The sequence below is a fragment of the Scyliorhinus canicula genome, chromosome 3 (assembly GCF_902713615.1).
Source record: "Scyliorhinus canicula chromosome 3, sScyCan1.1, whole genome shotgun sequence".
Lineage (NCBI taxonomy): Eukaryota > Metazoa > Chordata > Chondrichthyes > Carcharhiniformes > Scyliorhinidae > Scyliorhinus > Scyliorhinus canicula.
Genome location: NC_052148.1, coordinates 58,682,043 through 58,702,608, shown reverse-complemented (window position 1 = coordinate 58,702,608; position 20,566 = coordinate 58,682,043). Strand labels below are relative to the sequence as shown.

At 45.8% G+C, this 20,566-nt stretch overlaps 1 protein-coding gene across 3 annotated transcripts in view; it reads left to right on the top strand.

The window, feature by feature from the left end:
• Nucleotides 1–20,344, top strand: part of cplx4a (complexin 4a) — a 117,772-nt gene extending 97,428 nt beyond the window's left edge. For all 3 annotated transcript variants that reach the window (XM_038790605.1, XM_038790604.1, XM_038790603.1), the window contains 2 exons: nt 9,929–10,016; nt 19,695–20,344. In XM_038790605.1, coding sequence (XP_038646533.1) covers nt 9,929–10,016; nt 19,695–19,922 — 316 coding nt within the window. In that variant the 3' untranslated portion in view covers nt 19,923–20,344. The remainder of the gene's footprint in view (nt 1–9,928; nt 10,017–19,694) is intronic.
• Nucleotides 20,345–20,566: the final 222 nt, after the last annotated feature.

Genomic DNA, 20,566 nt, shown 5'->3' with positions numbered 1-20,566 from the left:
CCTGACGGAAGAAGGTAGAAGAGAGTATGTCCGGGGTGCGTGGGGTCCTTAATTATGCTAGCTTCCTTTACAAGGTAGCTGGAATTGCAGACAGCGTCCATGGATGGAAGGCTGGTTTGCATGATGGACTGGGCTACATTCACGACCTTTTGTAGTTTCCTGCGGTCTTGGGCAGAGCAGAATCCATACCAAGCTGTGATACAACCAGAAAGAATGCTTTCTATGGTGCATCTGTAGAAGTTGGTGAGAGTCGTAGCTGATATGCCAAATTTCCTTTGTCTTCTGAGAAAGTAGAGTCGTTGGTGGGTTTTCTGAACTATAGTGTCGGCGTGGAGGGACCAGGACAAGCTGTTGGTAATCTATACACCTAAAAACTTGAAGCTCTCGACCCTTTCTACTTCATTCCCATTGATGTAGACAGGGGCATGTTCTCCACTACGCTTCCTGAAGCCGATGACAATCTCCTTCATTTTGTTGACATTGAGGGAGAGATTATTTTCATTGCACCAGTTCACTAGATTCTCTATCTCATTCCTGTACTCTGTCTCATCATTGTTTGAGATCCGACCCACTATGGTGGTGTCATCAGCAAATTTGAAAATCGATTTGGTGGGGAATTTGGCTACACAGTCATAGGTGTACAAGGAGTATTGTAGGGGGCTGAGGACACAGTTTGAGGTGAACCAGTGTTGAGGATGATCATGGAGGAGGTGTTGTTGCCTAACCTTATTGATTGTGGTCTGTGGGTTAAAAGTTCAGGATCCAGTCACAGAGGGAGGAGGTCAGGCCCAGAACATGGAATTTGGAGATGAGTTTCGGAGGAATAATGGTGTTGAAGGCTGAGCTGTAGTCAATAAGTAGGAGTCTGACATAGGTGTCTTTGTTATCTAGGTGTTCCAGGGTAGAGTGCAGGGCCAGGGAGATGGCATCTGCTGTGGACCTGTTGCAGCGGTAGGCGAACTGTAGTGGATCAAGGCAATCTGGGAGGCTGGAGTTGATTAGTGCCATGAATATTAGCATGGTCTCATCATTAAATCAGTTTATCTTTGCTACGACCATCCTCCCGAGCTGAATTGTCAGACGCAAAATCTATGAGTCACGAGGCTCCCAAAATATTGAAAAATCATTATAGACTTGGCAGCCTGCTACTTTTCCATTATACTAAACATAAACCGGCTTCCCACGGTCAGTGGTTTGCAATGGTGGCATCGTGCACTTTGGTCTGACCTGCTACTTGATCAAAAGGTCACTTCCTTCAAATCTGGTAGTGAACTCAGCAAAGAAAGAGAAGAAATGTGAACCTGGCGGAAGGGCTTCTGTGGGGAGCCAAGGAGGTGAGTAGCCATCTTTGCTCACAGGCAAAGAGCCCAGGGGCACTGGGATCGACACCCCTGTGCTCGGTGGGGGATGAGGGTCGGAGCAAACGTTTGATTTGATTTATTGTCACGTGTACCGAGGTACAGTGAAAAGTATTGTTATGTGTACAATCCAGACAGATTGTTCCATAGGTGTAAAAACATAGGACATACATAAATATGCAATGTAAATACATAGTCACAGGTATCGGGTGAAGCATACAGGGGTGCATTCAATAGAGAAGATGTGTGGAGAGATCAGTTCAGTCCATAAGAGGGTCATTCAGGAGTCTGGTAACAGTGGGTAAGAAGCTGTTTTTGAACCTGTTATTGCGTGTTCTCAAATTTTTGAATCTCCTGCCCAATGGAAGAAGTTGGAAGGGAGAATAACCCAAATGGGAGGGGTCTTTGATTATGCAGCCGCTTTCCCAAGTGTAGGCAGAGTCAATAGACGGGAGGTGGTTTTGCGTGATGGACTGGGCTGTGTTCACAACTCTTTGTAGTTTCTTATGGTCTTGGGTCATGCAGTTGCCATACCAGGCTGTGTTGCAACCAGATAGGATGGTACATCTATAAATATTGGTAAGCGTCAATGTGGACATGCCAAATTTCCTCAGGTTCCTGAGGACGTAGAGGTGCTGCTGTGCTTTCTTGGTCATAGCATCGACGTGGGTGGACCAGAACAGATTGTTGATGATGTACACACCTAGGAATTTGAAGCTGTCAACCAGCTCAGCACAATTGATGAAGACAGGGGTGTACTTCGCTTCCTGAAGTCAATGATCAGCTCCTTAGTTTTTCTGAAGTTGAAGGAGAGATTACGTCATTACACCACTCCCTGTGTGCCATCAGCAAACTTGTGGATGGAGCTGGAGCCAACATTTGCCACATAGTCGTGTCTGTATAGGGAGTAGCAGGGGGCTAAGTATGCAGCCTTGTGGAGCCCCAGTATTGAAGACTGTCGTGGAGGAGGTGCTGGTGTTTATCCTTATTGATTGTGGTCTATGGGTCAGGAAGTCAAGGATCCAGTTGCAGAGGGAGGAGTCAAATCCTAGATTTTGGAGTTTTGATAGGAGCTTGGCTGGGATTATGGTGTTGAAGGCAGAGCTGTCGATAATGAATAGGAGTCTGACATCGGTATCCTTGTTGTTGAGATGCTCCAGGGATGAGTGTCGGTCGACGGAGATGACATCTGCTGTGGACCATTTGCAGCCGTATGCAAATTGCAGTGCATCAAAGCATTTTGGGAGCCTGGAGTTTCTGTGTCTCATCATCAAACTTTCAGAGCACTTCATTGCGATCAATGTGTAGGATACTGGATGATAGTCGTTGAGGCAGGTTTCCTGGTTCTTCTTTGACACCAGTATGATGGTGGTCTTTTTAAAGCAGGTAGGAACCTCGGACGGAATAGGGAGAGTTTGAAGATGTCTGCAAACACACCCGCCAGTTGGTCTGCTCAGGATCTGAATGCGGGACCAGGGATTCCATCAGAACCTATTGATTTCTGAGGGTTCACTTTCAAGAAGGCCGATCTGACTTTGGAAGCTGTGATGGTGGGTATGGGTTAGTCCGAGGCTGCTGGGGCAGTTGACATTTGGTTTTTGGTTTCCTGCTCAAAACAAGCAAATAATGAATTGCGTTCATCGGGAAGGGGTGCGCTGTTGCTGGAGATTCTACTTAGCTTTGCTTTGTGACCCATTATGTTGTTTAAGCCTTGCCACAACCGGCAAGAGTCCGTGTTGTTAGACTGTGACTCTAGCTTAGTCTGGTATTATCTCTTGGCATCCCTGATGGCTTTGCAGAAGTCATACCTGGATTTCTTGCATACGTCAGGGTCATCTGTCTTGAACACCTCAGACCTAACCTTCATTAGGGAGTGAATCTCCTGATTAAACCATGCTTTCCAGTTGGGGAATGTACGTACTGCCTTCTTTGGCATGCAATCTTCTACACGCTTGCTAATAAAGTCTGTGATGGTGGTGGCGTACTCGTTTAGGTTGGCCACTGAGTTCTTGAATATGGACCAGTCCACTGTTTCCAAGCAGGAACTCTTCTGTTGCCTCGGACCAGCACTGCACAACCTTCTTAACCAGATTCTCCCACTTAAGTTCCTGCTTGTATGCCGGTAGAAGGAGTACCGTGTTGTGGTCCGATTTTCTGGAGTGCAGTCGGGAGATGGATCGGTAGGCACCCTTGATATTTGTGTAGCTGTGGTCAAGGATGTTGACGCTCCTTGTGGGACAGGAGATGTGTTGGTAGAATTTTGGCAGTACACTCTTGAGGTTGGCCTGGTTGAAGTCCCCGGCCATGATGAACAAGGCCTCCGGGTGTTCTGTTTCATTGTTCTTGATTAATAAGGGGATCAGGGGTTATGGGGAGAAGGCAGGAGAATGGGGATGAGAAAAATATCAGCCATGATTGAATGATGGAGCAGACTCGATGGGCTGAGTAGCCTCATTTTGCTCCTGTGTTTTATGGTCTTATGGCCTTATTGTCATTTATAGCAATGTACAATTCGTCAAGCGCCCTCTTCGTTCCACCTGGGGTGGGATGTAGACCGCCGTGATGATGGCTGAAGTGAATTCCCGTGGAAGGTAGTACGGGCTGCACTTCACAGTAAGGTATTCCAGGTCCAGAGAGCAGTAGTTCACCAGGGTTGCCACGTCCGAGCACCAGGAGGAATTGTTGAAGAGGGAAATCTCTCCACCCTTCACTCTGCCCAATGACCCCGTGCAGTCCACCTAGTGTATTGAGAAGCCATCAGGTTGTATGACACAGTCCAGTGAGGCAGGAGTGAGCCTTGTCTCTGTGAAACACACAGCAACCTCTTACTTCCCTCTGAGAGGTAAGTCTAGCGTTAAGCTCGTCCAGCTTGATTTTGATTGTTTGGACGTTTGCCAGGAGTTTGCTGGGGAGAGGAAACTTGAAACCACTATAGATCATCATAGAATCATAGAATTTACAGTGCAGAAGGAGGCCATTCAGCCCATCAAGTCTGCACCAGCTCTTGGAAAGAGCACCCTACCCAAGGTCAACAACTCCACCCCACCCCCATAACTCAGTAACTGCACTAAGGGCAATTTTGGACTCTAAGGGAAATTTATCATGGCCAATCCGCCTAACCTGCACATCTTTGGACTATGTTTAAATCTCACCTACAAACCATCTCATTTCCCCAGTTGGCAACTCCTTCTGTATGGTCCCGGGATCCAGTGGGAGATGTCCGACCTTGTGTGAGCTAAGTGGTTGCGTCTGGCAGGGTCCGGGTTTCTACGAGGATGGGACCACTTTTCGGCATGCTCGGGTCCTCATGTGGGCTCTTCGCTGTTTTGGGGGTATTTAGTCTGGGTTTGGGTCGCAGGCAGGGTGTTCCTGGGTCAGGTTTGGCCAGGTCACATGTTCGGTTCCAGTGCTGAGGGTCTGGTCGGGCATTCCTGGAATCAGGCCTTGGAGTAGGCCTGGTCAGGCCTCTATGTGGATTCTCCTCCTTTCCTCCATCTGCCGGTAAGCTGGGTGGACCTCTCCAGATTGGTCACTGGGCGGGCCTCTCGGTCAGGTTGGGCCGGGTCTCAGGGTCGGGGGCGGTCATTCCGGGAGCTGGATCGGGTGCTCCAGGGGTCTGGTTCGCTTCGTAGTCCGGGAGATCCGAGAGCTGGGTGGGGATCTGAGCAAGGTCGGGGTCAGACGTCTGGGTCGAGCCTCGTCCACTTGCAGGTCGAGGTCACACTCGGCTCGCTGGAGGAGTCCTGTCGGGTCGGGTCATATGGGTGAGCCCACGGACATCGGAGGATCTTCAGACCTGTAAGTGAACAGAAAAGAGAAAGGTTAGATATAATGTTAGTGTTAGAATTAAATTTTAAAAGATTGCTACGGTTATAAGAGATGTAGGAAGAGAATCTGTGGGAAAGAGCTTGCAGAGAGGTGCCATGCTACAGCGCAATCTTGACTCAGAGAACCCTGATGTCAAGTGATATCCACTGTCCGATAAGGAAAAAAAGGAGTCTGATGGCAGTTACCAAGGGCTCAATACAGCAGACGCCCGAGGGGAATATAGAAAGTACAGGAGGTTACTGAAGAAAGAAATTAGGAGAACGAAGAGGGGGCATGAAAAAACACTGGCGGGTATAAAAAAGTAAATTCCAAAGATTTTTCATAAGTATATTGTGGGCAGGAGGTTGACCAGGGTAAGAGTAGGGCTCATTAGGGACCAATGTGGCAATTTGTGTGTGAAACCGGAAGATATAGGTAAGGATTTAAATAAGTATTTTGCATCTGACTTCACTATGGACAAGGGTGATGTTGGTATAGAGATCAGGGAGGTGCATTGTGATTTACTTGAATGACAAAATTGAGAGGGAGGGAGGAGATATTGACAGTTTTAACAGACCTAAAAGTGGATAAATCCCCAGGGCCAGATGAGATATATCTGAGGTTGCTGTGGGAGGCAAGGGAAGGGATTGCAGTGGCACTGACAACATTTTCAAATCTCTGGCCACAGGAGAGCTGCCAGAGAACTGGAAGACAGCTAATGTGGGGCCAGTATTTAAGAAGGGAAATCAGGACAAACCCGGAAATTATAGGCCAGTTAGTCTAACTTCAGTGGTAGGGAAGCTACTGGAAATATTTCTGAGGCATAGAATTAATCTCCACTTGGAGAGGCAAGGATTAATCAAAGATAGTCAGCATGGTTTTGTCAAAGGGAGATCATGGGGTGAATTCTCCACCTCCGCAGCTGCATCTTCCTTGGCGGCGCTCCATCGTCGGCAGCGTGATTGTCCACTCTCACCGCCGGCCAATGGGATTGCCCATTGTAGCCACCCCACTCCACCGGGAAACTCACGGGTGAGGTGCGCTGCCAGTGGAACGGAGAATCCCGCCAGCAGAGAATTCACCCCTATATCTTACAAATTTAATTTAATTTTTTGATGGAGTGACTAGGGGTGTAGATGAGGATAGTGTGGCTGATGTACTCTGCATGGACTTTAGTAAGGCTCTTGACAAGGTCCCACATGGGAGGCAGATGCAGACAGGGGTGTGTACAGTACTTTGCTTCCTGAAGACAATGATCAGGTCTTTAGTTTTGCTGGCATTGAGGGATAGATTGTTGTCGTTGCACCACTCCATTAGGTTCTCTATCTCCCTCCTGTATTCTGACTCATCATTATTTGAGATCCAGCTCACTGTGGTCGTATCGTCAGCAGACTTGTAGATGGGGCAGCAGGGTAGCATGGTGGTTAGCATAAATGCTTCACAGCTCCAGGGTCCCAGGTTCGATTCCCGGCTGGGTCACTGTCTGTGTGGAGTCTGCACGTCCTCCCCCTGTGTGCGTGGGTTTCCTCCGGGTGCTCCGGTTTCCTCCCACAGTCCAAAGATGTGCGGGTGAGGTAGATTGGCCATGCTAAATTGCCCGTAGTGTCCTAATAAATGTAAGGTTAAGGGGGGAGGGTTGTTGGGTTACGGGTATAGGGTGGATACGTGGATTTGAGTAGGGTGATCATGGCTCGGCACAACATTGAGGGCCGAAGGGCCTGTTCTGTGCTGTACTGTTCTATGTTCTATGGTGTTGGAACCAAATTTTGTCACGCAGTCGTGTGTGTACAGGGAGTATAGTAGGGGGCTAAGTACGCAGCCGTGCGGGGCCCCGGTATTGAGGACTATTGTGGAGGAGGTGTTGTTGTTTATTCTTACTGATTGTCGTCTGTGGGTCAGAAAATCGATGATCCATTTGCAGAGTGAGCTGCCAAGTCCTATGTTTTAGAGCTTTGATATGAGCTTGGCTGTGATTATGGTGCTGAAGGCGGATCTGTAGTCAATAAATAGGAGTCTGATGTAGGAGTCCTTATTATCGAGAGGCTTTAGGACCAAGGAGATGGCGTCTACTGTGGACCGGTTGCAGCGGTATGTGAATTGCAGTGGATCAAGGCTTTCTAGGAGTATAGAGGTGATGCGCTTCATGACCAACCTCTCAAAGCACTTCATGATGACTGAAGCCAGGGCCACTGGATGGTAGTCATTGAGGCACATTGCCTGGTTCTTCTTTGGCACTGGTATGATGGTGGTCTTCTTGAAGCAGGTGGGGACCACGGAGCGGAAGAGGGACAGGTTAAAGATGTCTGCAAACACATCTGCCAGCTGGTCCGCGCAGGCTCTGAGTGCACGACCAAGGATCCCGTCCAGACTGGTCACCTTCCTAGCCCGATCTGACTTCGGAAGCTGTGATGGTGGGTAAGGGTGTGTTATGGGCTGCTGGAGCACTCAACAGCGGATAGTTTGTTTTCTGCTCAAACCGAGCATAGAATGCATTGAGTTCATCGGGGAGGGGTGCGCTGCTGCTGGAGATACTTCTCGGCTTCATTTTGTAGCCCGTTGTTTTGTTTAGGCCTTGCCGTAACTGCCGAGAATCTGTCACGCTAGTCTGTGACTATGCTTGGTCTGATATTCTCTCTTGGCATCTCGGTTGGCTTTGCGGAGGTCGTACCTGGATTTCTTGTATATGTCAGGGATGCCTGACTTGAACGCCTCAGACCTTGGGATGGAGGGGCAGCTGCTTCGAGCCCTGGCTGCTCCTGCAGCTTCTGGCTCTACCAGCCCTGGCGGTTCCCCGTGTCTGCACTATCGTGTTGACGCCCTCAGTCAGTGACTGGGACATGCTCTACAGCACCTCTTCAATGCCCACCTGTGGCTGGGACAAGGTCTGCAACGCCTCGGCCATGCCCATCTGAGAGTGGGACAGGTCCCGCAGAACCTCATGAATGCTGGCCTGATACTGGATGACATGCTCCAGAAGGCAGACATTCTGTTGAGACCCTCAACCATGGCCGACACTGACTATGCAACGCATTGGACATCTTCACGAATGGCGCTGATGTTGTACACTAGGTTCTCCATTGCTTCGCCACCGGTAGCACACATTCCCGGCGACATCTCCTGTGCCCATAGCCTCTGGGACTCCACCCAGTGGCTACAGATCTGCTGGAGTGATGCTGAAATCCCCCTCTGAAAGCCCAGGTTGGTCCCTATTCTCTCCGACTGCTGTGTTGCCTGGGGGTTCCTGCCTCCACCTGATGTGCATCATCAGCAGTGTGGTGCATGATGCCTGCCCACTAACATGTCCCACAGAGGTGTGTGTATCTGTGCTTGTGAAGGGTGGGGATGACAGCTGTGGCTCGACTATAATGGTGGCATCCTCAGAACTCTCCTCCGGGTTGGTCTCCTGGGAGGCAGGATAGTATGCCGCCCGGGATGAGCCGGCACTGCGTGAGAATGGAGATGTGGTCAGAGGGAGGGATGGTTCAGTCAGTAAGGCAATTCAACTCATGTTTGACAGGTCCTCTGGGTGTAGCCCAGTGGTTGCTCACCTCTGCGGCGACACAGAGGAGACATTGTTATGTCACAGGGTGGGAAGGATGTGTGTGAAGGGGGGGTTTTGGGGGTGCTAAAGAGGGAGGGGGATGGACGGACGAGGGTTGGGGGCCACATGGAGAGTTGGGGGTTAGATGCTCCCTTGCGGGGGATGGGGGTGCATTGGTGTCTATTCACTCGTGCTGCTCGGTGTAGGTAGTTGACCTTTTCGGAACTGGAGGCCAGTCCTCCTGGTCGAACGCCCTGTGCTCACAGCCGCCACCACCTCATCTCAAGCAGCACACCTTCCGGGACCCTTGGGGGAACAAGACATCCTTTCTGGCCTCCACTGTGTCAGGGGGCCTCCCCAGGTCAGCGTCCCTGAATCTTGGGTCTGGTCTCCTCAGCACCATTGTTGCGAGCTGGCTGGGGTTGGCTGAGCAAGTCCAGCTTAAGAGCTGCTCAACCTTGTTCGCGGGGCTCCTGATGAGCGGGGTCCCGGTGAATCAGCTGGCAAGCCTTAATTTGCAGCGACAAGCCCATGAGGGTTCATTACATGCACCAATTAACATTGAATAGCGTTGCCGGCCTCGCTGGGCCGAGCACTGGTAAGTCCATGGCAATTCCTGCTCGCTACCACCTTGACAAATTTTTCAAGAGAATCGTGCCCTACGTGTGGGCTAAACCATTGAGAAACTCCACAGGGCCCAAATAGGTGGGAACCTCCATCCCACCCCACTTGTTTTCTGGTGCGATGCGCCCGCAGCAGAATCTCCGTCCTGGCAGCCGGTCAATTGGATTCCCCATTGTGAGCACCCCCCCCCCACGCCGTCGGGAAATCCGTGGGCGTGAGTGCGCTGCCGACAAAATGGAGGATCCCATTGACAGAGAATCCAACCAAATGACTAAGTGTCATTGAATAGTGGAGGAGAATTCGCTGGCAGAGCCAATGGGAAACTCCCTGAAAATCCCACCACAAGTGAACTTAGAGATTTTCTGCATGATCGCATCCTATGATTCTATGACTCTAACATGTGCAACAATTAATGACCCCAATATGAAAGTAATAATGGCTACTGTTCAGCTTTAGAAAACAATTTCAATGCTACAATGTTGTACAACCGAGCAAACAAGCAACTTACAATGATGGTCAGCTCTTCCCAGATTCAGTCAGGTTACCATTGAGATCTTTTTTTTGTTCTGCTATTGAAACTACTTCTTTCTGTTTTCAGGATGGAACGAGATGGCATGTTTGCACAGAAGAAAGCAGAGAGAGCAACTCTCAGGGTTCATTTAAGAGAAAAATACAGGCTTCCAAAGGTTACAAAATACATTTTATAGATATTTGTTGTTAAAAGTGATGGGATGATAATGATAGAATGGTGTTAAGCATGTTATACATATTGTAGTATATGTAGATATATTACTGTCCCTATTTTGCAGGGAAGGATGTAGCACTAGTCAATCTTACAAATCATATAAGAAAAATCTCATCCATATGAATTTCCTTAGGTATCTTCATTTGTTGGAAGATCACAAGAAACTCTATTTAAATGACTAAATGGTTTTTTTGCTGGTCACCTGCAGCAGGAGAAACCCAAAGGAAATTCCCAGCACCTATGAACAACCAGGTGATGTTCTGTTTGATTTGGAATACATCTATTTGCTTCCATATAACCTCTCAAGTGTTAAGATCAAAAAAATGGCTGTGAGATCGATAATTCCAGAGTATGCCATAGGCCAATTATACTATATTGTAGTTTGGACTGACGTAAAGCAGTTTCACCTGTGCATTAATACAACTGCAAAGTGAGATAACATCCAAAGGGTGAAGCCCCATTGCCAGATACAGTGGTGTGGTTTGGTCATCAAAGGGTGAATGCATTGCATTTTGCCAATTGCTTGACTTTCTAAATAGTCATGTTCGTGTTGTTCCTCGGTCCTGCGTAATGTTGCCAAATCAATGCTAGCACACGGAGCCTAGATAGTCCCTGCTTACACATTCCCAGAGCAGCCATAGCATTGTTACTCAAGTAACACAATGCTTTCACCACATTTTATTCCAACATATCTTCAAGGCATATTTCATGACTTCTACCCTATGCAACATTATAGAACATAGAACATAGAACATAGAACAGTACAGCACAGAACAGGCCCTTCGGCCCTCGATGTTGTGCCGAGCAATGATCATCCTACTCAAACCCATGTATCCACCCTATACCCGTAACCCAACAACTCCCCCCCTTAACCTTACTATTAAGACACTACGGGCAATATAGCATGGCCAATCCACCTAACCCGCACATCTTTGGACTGTGGGAGGAAACCGGAGCACCCGGAGGAAACCCACGCACACACGGGGAGGACGTGCCGACTCCGCACAGACAGTGACCCAGCCGGGAATCGAACCTGGGACCCTGGAGCTGTGAAGCATTTATGCTAACCACCATGCTACCGTGCTGCCCCTATAGTGTGCTCTATGTTGGAAATGCTGTTGTTAAGTTAAAGTTGGCTCTTAATGAGTTAAATTCACAAGTTAAGGGTCGAAGGTGGATTAAGAATCAACTGGCTAAGTCAGAAGTAATGTATACTTCAGACAATAAAAGTTGTCCGAGATGTTACATTATTTGCTGGCATAGAATTGTACAATGCAGATAGAAGTCATTTGATCCAATGTGTCTGTGCAGGCTCTTTGAAAGTTCCATCAATTAGTCGCAAAACTTGCTCTTTCCCCAGAGCTCTGCATTTTTCCTTCGAAATATCTAATTCTATATCAAAATAAATCTCATAGATGTAACATAAATCTGAGTTGAGATGATTTGATCCATTTGAGCTTGGGAGAGATTGTTCTCGGGGTGTAGTGAGATTCTGTCTCCTCCGTCAGGATTCACAAAAACAAGAGAAAAATCCACGTTCAGAGCAAAGGAAATTGAGAGGAAATTAATGGAGGTGTACAATCTGTTATCATTGTTATAGGCATCAGATGTGGTAGTCATGGGCCTGGACTTCCAGATAATTCTGGAGAGAATGCTTTGGTAAAGTCTACCTTTTATTGAAAATCATACTAACAATGTTACTATAGTTACTGTAGCGTTTACAGTGCAGAAGGAGGCCATTCAGGTCATCGAGTCTGCACCGGTCCTTGGAAAGAGTACCCTATTCAAACCGACACCTCCACCCCATCTGCGCAACCCAGTAACCCCACCTAACATTGTTGAACACTAAGGGGCAATTTAGCAAAGCCGATCCACCTCACCTGCACATCTACGTAACTGTGGTAGGAAACCGGAGCACCCGGAGAAAACCCACGCAGACATGGGGAGGCAGTGCAAACTCCACACATGCAGTCACCCAAGGCCAGAATTGATCCCAGGACCATGGAGCTGTGAGGTTGCTGTGCTAACCACTGTGCCCCCCACCGCGCTGCCCATGCATAATATAGATTCAGCACCAGGCTCTACAAAGAACTATTTGTCTCCATACTCTGTTGTCATATGATTTTACATCACTGATGAGGTAAACTATAGGAGGGATGTTCCACACCCCTGTGGTGTGTTTCTTGGCAGCAGGAGGTAACCCTGCGGTTGGGGAATCTCCCAGTGCTGTCAATGGGATTTCCCATTGAACTCATCCCCTGCTGCCGGGAAACCCACAATGGGGGTTTGCTGTCAACAGGACCGGAAGATCCCATTGGAAGAATGGCTGGAAAAGCACCCCCCCCCCCCAACATACTTATATTAGTTTATTAATAATTTATATATAATTCATATAATTTATACAAGGGTGACTGACGCCTTACCCACCCACTCTAAGACTGGGCGTGGGACAGGAAAGCTGGGGGAAAACCACCCATGGGGTAGAGGATTGGTGATGGGGGAAGTGTAGGGTAAGTGTACAATTCCCCCAAGACTCTTAATAATTGTTAAGCTGAATACAGAAGATTTTTAGCTAAAATTAAGCAAAGTGATAAGTGCTCAAAAATATACATAATTGAGGTGCAAACCGCTTGTAACTTTAATTTTATCATGCACCCAAATTGAAGTGTATCAAGATATCTGTTGATTTGAATAAGAGGTTTATTGTATTTAGCAGAATTGGAATCCCGGAACACCAGGCCTCAAGATAGGAAACTATTTGCTTGACTCTTCTCATGTAGATATTTCAGCTCCTGTTGCTGCCTTTACTGACTTCAAGCACATTACTGTTTTTTAAAAACGTGTGGATGTTACCAGATGGTTTTAACTCCAACAACAACAAAAGCAAACTGCAGATGTTAGAAAATTGAAACAAAAACAGAAAATGCTGGAAACATGCAGGGTCAGGCAGAATGTTTTACATGTGGCTCTCTCCTCAAAACTGGAAGGTCCTATAGATGAATAGTAATTAAAAGAGAGCAGAAGACGAGACGTGAGGATGGACAAAAAATACAAACCATCCTTTTTAAATGGTGTTTATCTGTAACATCTCCCAGTTCATAGAATTTACAGTGCAGAAGGAGGCCATTCGGCCCATTGAGTCTGCACCAACCCTTAGAAAGAGTACCCCACTTAAGCCCATACCTCCACCCTATCCCCGTAACCCAGTTACCCCACCCAACCTTTTGTTTTGGACATTAAGGGCAATTTAGCATGGCCAATCCTCCTAACCTGCACACCTTTGGACTGTGGGAGGAAACCAGAGCACCCAGAGGAAACCTATGCAGAATTGGGGAGAATGTGCAGATTCCGCACAGACTGACCCAAGCCAGGAATCGAACCTGGGACCCTGGAGCTGTGAAGCAACCGTGCTAACCACTATGCTACCATGCCACCCCATGGTAGCATAAAGTCCATGTCCAAAGTATAAATGTGTTGGACCTCTCCACTGATACCAATTAACCTGTGTGTTTGAAGTTTTATTTTTCATCTCAGACCTCCGGTACCTGCAATTTTTAATTTAAAAAATGTCTTAAGTTTGTTTTGTTTTAAAAAATACAGAATCATATAAATAATAATGGAATCGGTAGTGTAACATGGATGGAATCACAACAGAATGAAATATCTATCACAAAGAACATTAACCAGTTGGGTAATGTCCTTGACTGAAACCGATGTGGCAAAGAGACAGAAGAGGCCACAGGAGTAAGGTCAACACGAGACTTGGACCAATGCATTCTACAGAGGAGAAAAAATATATGCTGGCAGAAAAGCTTCTCAAACTGAGAAAATCCAATCACAGGAAAAACAAGAGAGTTCGCCAATCCTTACTGGAAGATCACACAACTCCTGAAGTAAAATATTCTCAGCTCTAAGCCACATTCTGAAATCTTGAGAAGTAAAAGCACAACCAGCTAAAATTGATCCGGAGATTCTCTCGTGAAATAATATGAAATCGCCAGAGAACCAGCATGAATGGCTAAAAGTTATTTCAAAATTATTTTTTATTGCTCGGGTAAAAGAGTTATCGTGCACAATTCTCCCAATCCACAACTAAGTGCTCTCGCCACTGGGAGAATCAGCGTAGTTCCGGCTGGTGCGAGGAGTGACCCTGACGTGCGATGCAATGGCAATTTGATTTATTTTGCCTCAAACAGGTTTTCAGTGCTATTCCATGGCATACCAGGGTCCCAGCTGGAACTGGGGGAGGGGGGGGGGGGGGGGGGTGATGGTGAGGGGGGGCACCTAATCTCTCTAATATGTCTAGCACCTCAGAGAGACCAGGATACCATGTTTAATGGCCACCCAATCTCAAAATGCTGCTGCAGCTCCCCCAGATCACTGACAGCTCCCTACACTGAGTACACCACTTCAGCCCTCCCCCATTCTCCCCCTTCAGCCCTTCCTCATTACCCTGCCTCATCCCATAGTTCCCCCGTTCAACCCAAGACCCTCCTTCAGTCTCCTCCCTTATACCCTTTACTCACCCCCTAGTCCTCTGAGTTAATGGTTTAATCCCCATTGCCCCATCATCCTGTTCCCCCTTCAGCCCCTTTCATTCCCCCGGCAACTCCCCCATCCCCCGTCCCCCCCCGTCCCCGTCCCACCTTCAGTCCCACGAAATTCCACCTTTTCTGTCCCGGCCCCTTGGCAGTGCGAAGCTGGCATCTAGTAGTCCAAAGGGTGGAATGGGCGCAGGTACCCTGCCAACAATTGCTTCCAGAGTGGCGAGGAGGGTCCTTCCTGGGAGGTGGGGGGTCAGGAGGGCTTGTGCTGGGCTTCAACGTTTTACACTTTTAGGCATACACACAGGCTTTCATATGACTTAGAAATTAGACATTTGTTATACTTACAGAGTTCTGGCATCTTCCAGTAAGGGTTGCCGATCCCGTTTGTCATTTATCTGAATTATTTACAGAACAGCTGTGGGTGCTGCTCCTGTTCTTTCTTGGAAGTGCTTGAGAGCAAAGAGGCAGCCTCATAAAAAAAAACTGCTGTGAGGAAAACATCTGCTTCCATGAGTTAATGGATCCCTGCAGAGCTATATAAATAAACAATATGAATGACCCTTTTGAATCTGACTCAACTTGTCAATCAGAAAACTTTTAGAAAGCAATGGGACATGAAATTGAATGTAAATAATGCAGTTCAATGCTTTTAGGTTTCTCGGCATACACTTCTATATTTTAAACAGCAATAAAATTGACTGAGAAAACCACTTCAAAGCTTTCCAGAACTTAAAAGGGATTAATGTTGCATTCATCTCACAGTGTAGGTCATTGACATTTTTTCAGCAGTGGAGACCAGTCCTCCTGGTCACACACCCCGACTCACAGCTGCCGCCACCTCATCCCAGACAGCACTGGCTGCCCTATGGCTCACCCTCCAAGACCCTTGGGGGAACAGGATTTCCCTCCTGGCCCCACTGCATCTAGGAACTTCCCCAAGTCAGCATCGCCGAATCTTGGGGCTGATCTCCTCGGCACCATTATTGCAAGCTGACACTGAGCAAGTGCAGCTTAAGTGCTGCTCAAGCTTGTTCGCAGGGGGCTGGCAAGCGCAGTCCCGGCAAATAAGCTGGTGAACCTTCATTTGCGGCGGTAAGCCTGTGAGGCCACGTTAAGTGGACCAATTAACATTGAATTTTGTTGTCGGCCTCACTGGGCCGAGCGCTGAGAAGCTTAGGACAATTCCTGCTTGCTGCCGCACTAAGAAATATTTCCAGAGATTCATGCTCACAATGTTTTTGCCCCAACTACTTCCTGTGGTAATGAATTCTACAGGCTTACCACTCACTGGGTGAAGAAATTTCTCCTCAACTCTCTCCAAAATGCTGTACCACCTATCCTCAGGCTGTGCCCCTGGTTGGGGATACCCCACCGTCGGGAACATCTTTCTTGCATCTACCTTGTCTAGTCTTGTTAGAATTTTATAGGTTTCTTATGAGATCCCCCTCATTCTTCTGAACTCCAGCAAATACAATCCTAAACGATTCAATCTCTCCTCATTAATCAGTCCTGCCATCCCAGGAAGCAGTCTGGTAAACTTTCCGCTGCATTCCCTCTAGAGCACTAACATCCTTTCTCAGATAAGGAGATCAAAACTGCGCACAATATCCAGGTGTGGCCTCACCAAGGCCCCGTATAAGCGCAGCAAGATATCCCTGGTCCTGTACTCAAATCCTCCTCCAATGAAACCAAAGAGAAAATTCTGGAAATTCTCAGCAGGTCTGGCAGCATCTGTAGGGAGAGAAAAGAGCTAACGTTGCGAGTCCAGATGACCCTTTGTCAAAGCTAAAAGAATTAGAAAGTGGGGAATATTTATACTGTGGCATGAGAAAATGAAAGATGAGTCACAGCCACAGAAACCAAGGGGACAGAGTGCTAATGGCCACACAAACCAAGGGGAAAGAGTGCTAATGGCAGTCCCCAGAGAGAACAAAAGGTGTGAAAGGCCAAACAGCAGAGAAACTATCAGAGGCTTCTTTCCTCCTCCGATGAAGGCCGACATAATATTTGACTTCTTTACTGCCTGCTGCACCTGCATGCTTACCTTCAGTGACTGGTGTACGAAGACACCAAGTCTTGTTGCACAGTCCCCTCTGCTAATTTATGGCCTTTCAGGTAATAGTCTGCCTTCTCATTTTTGCCACCAAAGTGGATAACCTCGCATTTATCCAAATTACACTGCATCTGCCATTCATGTGTCCACTCACTCAGCTTGTCCAAATCACACTAAAGGATCTCTGCATCCTCCTTACAGCTCACCCTCCCACCCAACTTTGTGTCATCTGCAAATTCGGAGATACTACATTTTGTTCCTTCATCTAAATCATTAATATATATTTTGAATGGCTGGGGCCCCCGCACCGATTATTGCAGTACCCCACTAGTCACTGCCTGGCAATTTGAAAAAGACCCATTTAATCCTACACTTTGTTTCCTGTCTGCCAAGTAGTTTTCTATCTATCTCAATACACTACCTCTAATCCTTTGTGCTTTAATTTTACACACTAATCTCTTATGCAGGGCTTTGTCAAAAGTCCTCTGAAAGTCCAAATAAACCACATCAACTGACTCCCCCCAACATCTCTACTGATTACATCCTTGAAAGAATCCAGTCGATTTGCCAAGCATAATGTTCTCTTCATAAATCAATGCTCACTCTGTCTGATCCTGTCACTGTTTTCTAAGGGTTCTGCTATAAAATCTTTGATCATGCATTTTAGAATTTTCCCCACCACTGACATCAGGCTTACAGGTCTTCAGTTCTGTGTTTTCTTGTTACCTCCCTTTTTAAATAGTGGAGTTATATTAGCTACCCGCCAATCTGTAGGAACTGTTCTGGAGTCTGTGGTATCCTGGAAGCTGACCACCGATGCATCCACTATTTCTGGAGCCACTTCCTTCAGCACTTTGGGATGTGTATTTATCAGCCTTCAATCCAATCAAGTTCCCCAACACCATTTCTCAAATAATATTGATCTCCTTCAGTTCCTCCCTCTCACTAAACCTTGCGTTCCCCAACATTTCTGGTACATTATTAGTGTCCATATTTGTGAAGTCAGAGCCAAAGCATGTATTTAGTTGCTCAGCTATTTCATTGTTGCCCGTGATAAATTCCCCTGTTTCTGACTGTAAGGGACTTACATTTGCCTTCACCAATCTTTTTCTCTTCACGTACCTAAAGAAACGTTTGCAGTCAGTTTTCATGTTCCATGCAGGCTTACGCCCGTGCTCTATTTTTCTCTTAATCAATCTCTTGGTCCTTCTTTGCTGAATTCTAGACTGCTCCCAATCCTCAGACCCCTTGTTTTTCTTGGCCAATTTGTAAGCTTCTTCCTTGGATCGAATACTCTCTCTAATTTCCCTTGTAAGCCATGGATTGGCCACCTTTCCTGTTTTACTTTTGTGCCAGACAGGACTAAACAACTGTTGCACTTTCCCCATGCACTCTTTGAATGTTTGCCATTACCTAGCCACAGTCATCCCTTAAAGTAATGTTTCCCAATTGACCATAGTCAACTCACACCTCATATCATTATAGTTTCCTTTATTAAGATTCAGGAACTTGGTCTCAGAATCAATTACTTCACTCTCCATCTTGATGAAATATTCTATCAAATTATGGTCGTTCATCCCCAAGGGATCTCGCTCAACTAGATTGCAAATGATTCCGTCCTCATTAGACAGTACCCAGTCTAGGATGGCCTGTTCTCTAGTTGGTTCCTCAACGTGTTGGTCCAGAAAACCATCCCATGTACACTCTAGGAATTCCTCGTCTACGATATTGTGATTAATTTGATTTGCCCAATCTATATGCAAATTATAATCACCCAAAATTACAGATGTTCCTTTAATGCATGCAACTCTAATTTCCTGTTTAATGCCATTCCCACTATCACCACTTCAGCTTGGGGGTCTATATAAAACAGCCACAAACGTTTTTTGTCCCTTGGTGTTTCTCAGTTCGACCCAGACTGATGCCGCATTGTTGGAGCTAATATCCTTCCTCACTATTGCATGGCATGGTCACATCAGTTGGACAGGTTAATTGAGAAAGGGAGCTGTCAATTGATTCTTGTCGGCAGCTCCCAGGACCCATCAGCACTTAGACAGTGGTAAACATATCCTTGAATCAAGTTCCTAATTTCAAATTCATATATTTGCATTAAAAGTCTGTGACTTGCCCTCTGTTAAAACTAATAACGCTTTGTTAGATGTTGCGTTATATTTGTAATTGTTTAAGGCGTGGACGAGCATTTACATCTGTTGATCGAGGTCTAGCCATTGCTGTAACATCAAATTTAGGGGCACAATCACTATGAAAAAATTGTTGGTCATTATTTTAAATTAATTTGCAGACAAATAGCAAAGGATGATAAATCATGTCTAAATAAAGCAATGTGTCACTTCCAGCTGATGTTATTACCTATTCAACTTTTTCTTCCTGCCCAAAAAAGTTGCTATATGTCTTTCATCAAGAGATAATCCTTTAATCCCTGCTTGTTTTCACCTTTTAACTGTGGCAGAGGTTTTGATATAGCATTTTCAAGTTACATAAGAAAGGTGCAAATTATAAAACAGGACTGTCCGATCAGCTATTACAATCATAATCTGCAAACACCTTTCTTGCAGACAATGAAGAATGGTAGTTACATTGGTGATCTTTTGATAAAAATGCTATTCTTTTCTATTTCAGCTTCCAGCAGATAGATGTGTCCAATGCAAACAGTCCTTAAACAAAAAGCCAAGAATAACACACCTACAGTATCCCTTTCCTCTCCTGCTCTTTCCTCCGCATGGGTTCTTGGTTTTGTAATTCTGCCATCAAATTACAGTGTTATTTCTGCACATTTCTTAAGTTATACATTATGATATTTAGTACTATTCAGTTAAATGCGTGTCCTTGGACTTTAAAGTTTTTTTCAAAACTCATAATTCAAGGAGTCATTACAGATTAAGCTTCTCTCTTAATAGTAAGAGAAAATCAGGAGCAAGCTATATGCAGAGATTCAAAAATACATGTTATCATTTTGCCATATTGTATTCATTATACTGACAGACTTCTGCTTGTACAGAGTGAACAGGATGAGAATCAAATACAAATGGCCAGAGAGGACGTTGGTCTTCCAGAAGAGCTGAGGAAGATGGTAAACGAGGACGAGGAGGAAGAAGATGGCAAAGAATCTTTCATTGGACAAATTCATAACCTCCAGACTATGGATGTAGATCAAATAAAAGAAAAAGCCCAGGCAACATTTAGTGAAATAAAACAGGCTGCTGAACAGAAGTGCTTCCTAATGTGAGCCAGTGTTGATTCCTGAACTTTCAATTCAAGTAAAACATCTAATAAAGTTTGTAATCATGCACCTCACACAGGATGTATCTGTCCAATATGCATTCTTGACACAAACAGTGTGAGGTTGTTAGTATCACACCTGGGGCATAATTTCCCAGACAATACATGAATTATTGACATAAGACGTGTATACACATATGGTACAACAAGAAGCATTTTTCATAGAAGAACTGTCAAATTATGCTTTTTAAAACTATTTTTCTCCCAAAGGATCCCTTGTGAAAAGAGTGAATATGCAAGTATTATCTTACATTTTGTGTAGTGGGATTTGGATGAAATTAGTTTATTCTGTGGGTTAATGCATTATGTTGGAATTTGTGATCAAATAAATGATTTTTCCATCTATGATGGCAAAATTTTAAATGATAAGAGATGACCAATCTCCTTAATTAGTACAAATTTGCATTAATGAATAATCTCATCAAAGTTATCTGTACAAATAAATGCTATTAGCAATCATTGGTGCACAAAATGACTCTCTAAATTTGAAACATTGGTAGAAATGGAATAAGTATAAAATTTTCATTTAATTTGTAATGTAGATGAACATAGATCGAAGGGTTATTGTGGTGGTCAGTTCTTTGCAGTGCC